We start from the raw sequence: 8,603 nt of genomic DNA, 5'->3' as shown, positions 1-8,603 counted from the left end.
TTCCTTTGAGCAACTTATTCGTGTCACCTCCCCCAGGAAGCCTTCCCTGATTGGCTGGGAGAATTCCTCCAGCTGAAGGTAAAAAAAAAATAAGGGATTCCCATGCAGTGTGCTTCACCATGTCTGCCTACATTCAGCTCTCCACACCAGGGGAAGGGGTAGGCATGGAAAGTAGATGGTGCCCAACGAACTGTGTTTCATTTTCTTTGGGGGAAGCTTGGAAGGGTTATCCCACAATAAATGGGCTTCCTGGGTCTACCAAATGACTCTGCAGAGACTTGGGCAGGAGTAGGGGAAAATTAGGGAGTTTGGACCATCTCTACCTGGTGAGGGATGAGGTTTTCCAAGAACTTTAAAACCAGGAGAAGAGTGTCCTAGGGCCCAGGGCCCTGATATAGCTCAGAGAGGTATTAACACCTGCAGCGTTTCACTCCACCCCTCCTCACTACTGCAAAATTGGGTTGGTTAAGTTTAAGGGCATTTTATTAGGTTGGGTTTCCTGGTAGTGAAAGGGGAACTCCAAAAGGGGATAAACAGGTTGGGTGCAGTGGCTCACGCCTGTAATCCCAGCACTCTGGGAGGACGAGGCGGGTGGATCGCTTGAGCTCACAGGTTCAATACCAGCCTGAGCAAGAGTCAGACCCTGTCTCTAAAAAATAGCCGGGCATTGTGGTGGATGCCTGTAGTCCCAGCTACTTGGGAGGCTGAGGCAAGAGAATCACTTGACCCCAAGAGTTTAAGGTTGCTGTGAGCTGTGATACCATGGTACTCTACTGGGGGCAAGAAAGTCAGACTCTGTCTCAAAAAAAAACGAGGAGTGGAATGAAGGTCACAGCTGCTTAAGAATGACCCTCCTCCTGCATCTCCCTAAAGCTGGAGCAGTGGTCACCAGAGGTGAGAATATGGCAAAGGTGGTCCCCTTTCATGGGGCACAATTGCTGGGAACTAGCCACCTGCCACACACACATATACCTAGAGGTGGTAGTACCTAGTTGTCATTGATAGAGTCACTTTCAGGCCACCATGGTTGGGTACTACCGGCACCTCTCCCATGGTCTCTCTCCCCACTCATCACTGGAATGGAGAAGGGTGGTGCAGTGGGATGCTCAAGGCATCCCATCCTGCTGGGACCTCCGTGGAATTTTATTTGAGTTGTTGCACCAGCTAGTGCCCCCTAGGGAAGGCTGCTGTCCCCCTCCCATTGTCTCTACCCCCAGTCTCCCCACCCTCCTTGGACAAACTCTTTCTTTCACTTGGCTGCCAAGCCCCCAGCCCAACCTGAGGCCAACCCCAGGTAACTTTATTTCTCCTGACTTTAACAAGCTTTGATGGGGGGCAGTGTTCCTCCCAAGACTTAGGTATTGTGGGTAAATAGATGGGGTCCCAGAACAGCCCATACATGAGGGCCTAGGAACACAACTGGGCCTGGCCCTCACATGCATGAAGGACGTCAGACGTAGGCTCTGTGGTTATCTCTGAGATCATGCCCACAGCCACAGCTGGCAGAATGGGAAAAAGAATGGTTTATAATAGATGCTTTATAAAAGATGGTTATAATTTGTCTCATTACCGGACAAATGCCTATCATGCCTGTAGCATGATCTAAACTCATTTTCAGAAGGGAAAAAGAAGACACCCACCAGATGGTTATAATTTGTCTCATTACTGGACAAATACTACTGTCATGCCTGTAGCATGATCTACATTCATTTTCTTTCTATAAATCCTGTAATTATTCTGTGAAGAGCACACTTACATTGCATTGCAACTTCTATTGCACTGGTGGTCAATAGAAGTTCATTCATTCCATGTTAAGATCTACAATATTCTAAAATAGTTTGTAAACGTCTTTGGCATTTCTTCTTTTTTTAATATATTTGGAGCTTCAATAAATGCAAGTGGTCTCAGTGTCTCTTGACCTTGCAGAGGCCTTGGTCTCTCAACCTGCTTTATTACGGGGTTATTTAGACCCAAGTAATAGAGAAACACTACCTTCTGCCTCACCTAGCCCAAGCTTTGGAATCAAAGCCCCAGCATGGGACAATACTACTTTGTGTTTTTTCTTTCATGTACATATTTCTCTTAAGAGCCCTCTGGTGCAGGAGGACTACAATCTAGGAAAGATTTGGGCCTGCCTGCCTCTCTCTCGACCACCCCCAGCCCCACCTCACCTCCTTGTTGACCACCATGTTGCACATGCACTCGGTGGCTGCCTGCCGCAGCTGGTCATGATTCTCAAACATGTAGTTCTCAATGTCCGGCAAGGCCCTCTCCTTAAAGATCTTCTGCCTAGGGCGGGTGGGTGCAAGAAGAGGGGTTCTTGAGTCTTCTGCAGTGAGCATGTATAGTTTCTGACCACCCAGAGACCATTCCTGCATCCTGGTGGGGTCCCTCCCACATCTTGGAGGTGTCCCCCCTGCATCCCCAGCCAGCATGGTTGTGCGGCATTGAACCTGCCTCCAGCTGCAGAGGGAGAACCCACAGGCATAAACTCAATGACACAGCACAACACCCTGGCCACTCCAGTGGGCTCTGTGATGACCACATCACCCAACTGAAGAGGCTCTGCATCACTGCTGGGAAAGAGAAATTCTTTCTTTCTCTTTCCTGTAGGACATGAGGCAAAGAAGATAGAAAGTCCAGGGCTTCCCTTGTGACCACAAGAGAGCACAAAAACCCATCTGAGAATTGCAACAACCCACAAAGTAAAGGAGAAACAGAGACATTGAGGACCCAGGGGAGCTTCGTAACCCCTGCGTCAAGCCGTACCTGACTCTGGTTGTCCCAGATTCTCAGCTTGCATGAAGCAGCAGACTTCCTCTGCGCTTATGCCAATTAGAATCGAGTCTTCTGCTACTTGCAACCAAAAGAAACCCAACCCAACACATTCCCCCCTACTCCTGCTTCCAAGCAGTACACTTTATCCCCACCCATCTGCCTGGGAGGGCTTTCGTGCTAGGTTAGGAAGAAGTGCCTTGCGGTGTCCTTTCTGGATTCCTACATTCACCCTGTGGTCTTTCCGAGAGCTAACCCCGTCCACTGCCTTCGATGTCCTCCTCCGAGCAGGGCAGTTTTAGCACATACCGCTCTCCACCCCTGCTCCCTCCACTCTGCCCCACTCACCGGAGTTTGTCACTCCGCCCAGACAGGTTGGTGAGGCCTAGGAGAGCCTCATAGTTCTGGATGCCGTCCCTCTGTGTGTCCAGGAGACTCACAAGGGGCCGCACCACCTCATACACCTGGGCAGGAGGCGAAAAAGTTTGGGTCAGGTGGGAACCATGCTCCCCCAGCACCTTACATTTCTAGGCCCAGCTTTAGATCTTCCAAAGTGCTTTTCCATACACTGTCCCAGTTAACTTTCACAATGACCCTGAGAAGCAGGATTATTTCCTTTACTCTGTAGAGGACAATTCTATTGTTTGGAGGCAGAACCAGGCCTGGAATCCAGATGCCACCAAGGCATTGCCCAGCCTATGACAACACCAAGCCCTGCTCTCAAGATAGGGGAGGTAACAAGGGGAAAGCCCCCTAGAAGCAGAAGAGCCTCTTCCTGCCGCCCCATCCCACGCATCCGATCACCCACCCTCTCCCCAGGGAAGGCGATGTCCGGATTGGAGACAGCAGCGATCTTTGCCAGGGCGTGGGCTGCCTTCACCTTGCCCACATCTGTGCCCTCCAAAGCCAGGGGGATCAGGGCCTGCAAGAAAGGGCAAGGTAACAAACAACTCAGCTGTAGAAAACAAATACTTCATCACGATCCACTGCCCCTGGTGCCCAACACACATCAAAGTCTTTACTCTCACTTCCTCCCACTCACCCAAATGTTCCTTCAGCTCTTGGGAAAATAAATCAACATTTGACTTTTGACCAAGCCAAACCCCATCATAATTGCAGCTATTTACTGAGCACCTACTGCAAGCCAATAATTTCTGTATGTTTTCTCTAATTAGTGTGACATTTTGCTAAGAGAGTATGTGATTTCCCCCCTATTTTCCAGATAAAAGAAATGGTGGATCAAGGAGATTAACTAATTGGCCCAAAGTTACACAGCCAAAAAAGAAGAAGAGCAAAGTCCCCACCCCAAGTCTCCCACATCTGTCTTTGCGCCAGGATTCCTTCCAATAGCAAAGAGGAGAAGTGGGATCCAAAAGTACATACCATGACCCAGCACAAAGTCAAGGGAAATTGGTTGGGGGCTGTGAGCACCGGATAGATAACTGAGTGACTGACTGTCTTCCGGGAGGTTGGGTTGGGCCAGGGACTACATTATTCTTGGGTCAGGCCAGGAGCATGCATGCCCATGCAGGTGTGCACACACACACACACAGTATGCTTCTCCCCTGTGGAACACCTTCCAGGATGGCAATGACCTTGTCCTGCCCAATTACCTTGCCACCACCTTGAGCCACAATAGTGCCTCGGTCCTTTGGATTGTCACACAGTGCCAGGAAGACCCTGTAGGACCACCGAGAAGGGAGAACATGTACTGCATCAGCCCACCCTTCCAGGGATCAGCAGGCCAGTGACACTCTGGGACAAGTAGTGAAACCCTGGAAAGTGCAACTTATGTTCCCAGAATTAGGCACCTTGGGAAGATACTGCCATGAGGCTGGGGAAAAATGAGGTCAAGTGAGGCTTCAAAGAGACCCTCATTCATATTTAAGGAAACCACCCCAAAGAAACTCTTCAACAAGGAAGCACCCAGCACCTCAACAATCTGGCCCTGGCCTCCCCTCTGGTTTCATCTAGCACCACCCTTTCCAGTGCACTCCCTGTTTCAGATATACTGTAGGAGAAACCCAAATTCATTTACTCTCCCTCAGTCCTCAGTAGCTTTGCAGATTCTGTTCCCTCTACCTGGACTCTTTCTTCCCCTGGGTTTGGGCAGGAGCTCCATTGAGTTTGCACATCCTCCAGGAAGCCTGCCTGGCTGCCCACCCACCTCCCCTCCATCCGTGCTCCAACCAGCCCTCTGGACTTTCCCCATCAGGGCACCACCACCTTGCACTGCGACTGCAATCTTGTCTGCCACCCCCACTAGGCTGCCCAGAGACTGTGCCTTTAATCTCTGGAACAAGGTAACCAGAATGGACCACGTCCTCCTCCCTCCTGTTGCAAACTTCCACCTGTGATGACCAGCCCACCGTGCTGCTTTTCAAAGCTAATCCCCTCAGTCCCTTTCCAGGCCCCTCAGTGGCTCATTCCCTCATTTAGACCCATCATTCCTGTCTCCCTGCCCAGCCTCCTGTCCTCCAGGCCCCTCAGGCCCCAGCCCCGGCCCACTGCAGCCACACCTGGCCAGAAGCTCCTTGGTCTGGTCAGTGAGGATGGCACTGTCTGCTTTCACCATACAGGCCAGCGCAGAGATGACACCTGCCTTCAGAAGCCGCTTCACCCGCATGTCTATAAAGTCCTTCTTGTCCTGGGGAGATGAAAAGGGTGGCAGTGGAGAAGAGGCCTGCATGCCAGGCCAATTTGTATTGGAACCAATGACAGTACATACCTGAATTCTTCAGGTAGGTTGAATGGCCCCCAGAGAGACCCACATCCTAATCCCTAGAACCTGTGAATGTATGACTTTACAAAAGCAAAAGTGACCTTGAAGATGAGACTAAGGATCTGGAGATGGGAAGATAATCTTAGATTATGGGGGTGGGGTCAATGTAATCACAGGGTTTTTATAAAAAGGGAGGCCGGGGCTGGGCACAGTGGCTCATGCCTGTAATCCCAGGACTTTAAGTGTCCAAGGTGGGAGGATCACTTGGAACTAGAAGCTCAAGATCAACATGAGCAACATGGCTCAAGACTCCATCTCTACAAAAAAATTCAAAAATTAGCCAGATATGGCTGGACGCTGTGGCTCATGCCTGTAATCCCAGCACTCTGAGAGGCCAAGGCAGGTGAATTGCCTAAACTCACGAGTTCAAGACCAGCCTGAGCTAGAGTGAGACCCCAGTCTCTAAAAAAATAGCCAGGTGTTGTGGCAGGCACCTGTAGTCCCAACTATTCAGGCAGGTGAAGCAAGAGAATCACTTGAGCCCAAGAATTTGAGGTTGCTGTGAGCTATGACGTCACAGCACTCTACCAGGGGTGACAAAGGGAGACTTTGTCTCAGAATAATAAAAATAAAAAACAAAAACATGCCAGGTGTGGTGGCATGCACCTGTAGTCCCAGCTACTCAGGAGACTGAGGCAGGACGATCTGTTGAGCCAAAGGTTTCAGGCTGCAGTGAGCTGTGATTGGGCCACTGCACTCCAGCCTTTAAAAAAAAAAAAGGGTTGGGGAGGGAGGCAGGAAGAACAGAGTTAGTGCTAAATGTGAAAATGGAAGGGAAGCAAGAGGTTGAAGGAATGTAGGTGGCTCCTAGAAGCTGAAAAGGTAAGAAAACAGATTCTTCCATCCAGCTTCCAGAAGGAACCAGTTGACACCTTCATTTTAGCCCAGTGAGACTGCTTTTAAGACTTCTGACCTCTAGAACTGTAAGAAAATAACTGCTATTTTAGGTCATTGTGTTTCTGGCAGCATGCTGTACAAGCAATCTTAGATACCCTTCTTCAGAGCCCTTTTCTCAGACAACTGCCAAGGGGTACCCAGCATGTCTTTCCTGAGCGCTGATACTGTAAGATAATCAACCCCAAAGACCCTCTCATTCACAGAGGAGTGAAATAAAGGAATGATGATCTAAAACCTCAGATGAGGCTCGGCGCCTGTGGCTCAAGTGGCTAAGGCGCCAGCCACATACACCTAAGGTGGCGGGTTCGAATCCCCAGCCCGGGCCCGCCAAATAACAATGATGGCTGCAACCAAAAAATAGCCGGGCGTTGTGGTGGGTGCCTGTGGTCCCAGCTACTTGGGAGGCGGAGGCAGGAGACTCGCTTGAGCCCAGGAGTTGGAGGTTGCTGTAAGCTGTGATGCCACAGCACTCTACCTAGGGGGACAGCTTGAGGCTCTGTCTCAAAAAAATAAAAAAATAAAAATAAATAAACGAAACCTCAGATGACCCTTTTCTTGGGGGCGGGGAGAGAATATAGGCAGGAGTAAAAGGAGATGAGACAGCAGATGAAGCTGCCACAACAATGGATTGGGTTTTCCTGGAAAGCCATAGTCAATCCAGGGTTGCACAATCACCACTGACAATCCTCAGGGTGGGGATTAGTCAGGAAGTGGATGATGGTCACGGGCAACCTTTAGAAACCACAGACAAACTTTGCAGCCACAGAACACTCATCTCTGCTCTCGCCTTGAGGATATCCTCTGAACTTTTACAAACGGTGCAGAGAATGCCACGGCAATGTGGAAAACACAAAATCATAGCTATATCCTGGTAACAACTGTGAAAACAAAAAACGTGCTAAGAGGCCAAGCGTGGTAGCTCATGCTTGTAATCCTAGCACTCTGGGAGGCTGAGGCAGGTAGATTGCTTGAGCTCATAGTTTCGACACCAGCCTGAGCAAAATCGAGACCCCCATCTCTACTAAAAATACAAAAACTGAGGCAAGAGGATCTCTTGAGCCCGAGAGTTGGAGGCTACTGTGAGCTATAATGCCACAGCACTCTACCCAGGGTGACAGCTTGAGACTCTGTCCCCAGGGCGGGAAAAATATGCTAAGAATAAACAAAAGCTCTGGTAAGTAACAAGACATACCAAAATGCCAACAGTGGTCATGCGGAGACAATGTTGTTATGAGTGGTTATTCTCTGTTATCTATTTTTTTTTTCATTTCTTTACGAAGCATGATTATATCACTTTGGGGGGCAGGGTTAATGCACATGATTTTACTGGCTGGGGATATACCCATATGCAAACCACACCTTGCGTACAGGGAAGCACCAGGGAGGAAGGGCCCCAGACTTAGCTCCCACATTACAAATCCAGCCATCCCAGAAAACTCACATCATTATCAGTTCTGGAAACATGATATAAAATTGTCTTATATCTAACCCACATGTAATAAACGTAAAATGCTAAGGTTCCTCAGGTCTTTTTTTCTCAGGCTGCAAAATTAAAACTAAGAAAAAACATGAGCGCTATCTGGTGGGCACATTAATCATCGTCCTCTTCAATTGCTCTGAAGCATCATTTTATCCTCCATCCTCCCAAACACACCTGCATAGCACCTGTCACCACTCTGTCCCATGCCATCTTTTCTGGAGGCCTGCTGGTACAGACCTTTCCCGGGCCATCTCTGCACCCACCTTGGGGTGTTCCTCGGGGACGTGCTGCTTGGAGAACTTGGCAAGCTGAACGAGCTCCGGGATGACCTCCTTGACATCATAGCTGTTTGTGCAGTTCACCAGGGTGGTGGCCACTGAGTACAGGATGGTCTTATCACTGCTCTGAAGCCACAAGATGGGGGGAGGCAGAAAAGATGCGTTAAGGCTTGGTGCCCGTAGCTCAGTGGTTAGGGTGCTGGCCACAGACACTGGAGCTGGAGGGTTCGAACCTGGCCCAGGCCTGCTAAACAACAATGACAACAACAAAAATATATCCAGGCATGTGGCGGGTGCTTATAGTCCCAGCTACTTGGGAGGCTGAAGCAAGAGAATCTCTTAAGCCCAAGAGTTGGAGGTTGCTGTGAGCTGTGATGCCAAGGCACTCTAC

The 8,603-nt window shown here is 49.6% G+C and overlaps 1 protein-coding gene across 1 annotated transcript in view; it reads right to left on the bottom strand.

The window, feature by feature from the left end:
- UNC45B (unc-45 myosin chaperone B) overlaps positions 1 to 8,603 on the bottom strand; it is a 32,965-nt gene that overhangs the window by 3,985 nt on the left and 20,377 nt on the right. Inside the window, exons 12-17 of the mRNA XM_003797226.2 lie at positions 8,198 to 8,338; positions 5,295 to 5,422; positions 4,389 to 4,455; positions 3,584 to 3,697; positions 3,124 to 3,239; positions 2,172 to 2,289 (exon numbers count right to left, since the gene is read on the bottom strand). Coding sequence (XP_003797274.1) covers positions 2,172 to 2,289; positions 3,124 to 3,239; positions 3,584 to 3,697; positions 4,389 to 4,455; positions 5,295 to 5,422; positions 8,198 to 8,338 — 684 coding nt within the window. The remainder of the gene's footprint in view (positions 1 to 2,171; positions 2,290 to 3,123; positions 3,240 to 3,583; positions 3,698 to 4,388; positions 4,456 to 5,294; positions 5,423 to 8,197; positions 8,339 to 8,603) is intronic.

This window comes from Otolemur garnettii, unplaced genomic scaffold (genome assembly GCF_000181295.1).
Source record: "Otolemur garnettii isolate 467f Iridium unplaced genomic scaffold, OtoGar3 scaffold00112, whole genome shotgun sequence".
NCBI classification, from domain to species: Eukaryota; Metazoa; Chordata; class Mammalia; order Primates; family Galagidae; genus Otolemur; species Otolemur garnettii.
The sequence above is the reverse complement of the archived record's forward strand: the minus strand, read 5'-3'. Positions and strand labels throughout refer to the sequence as shown.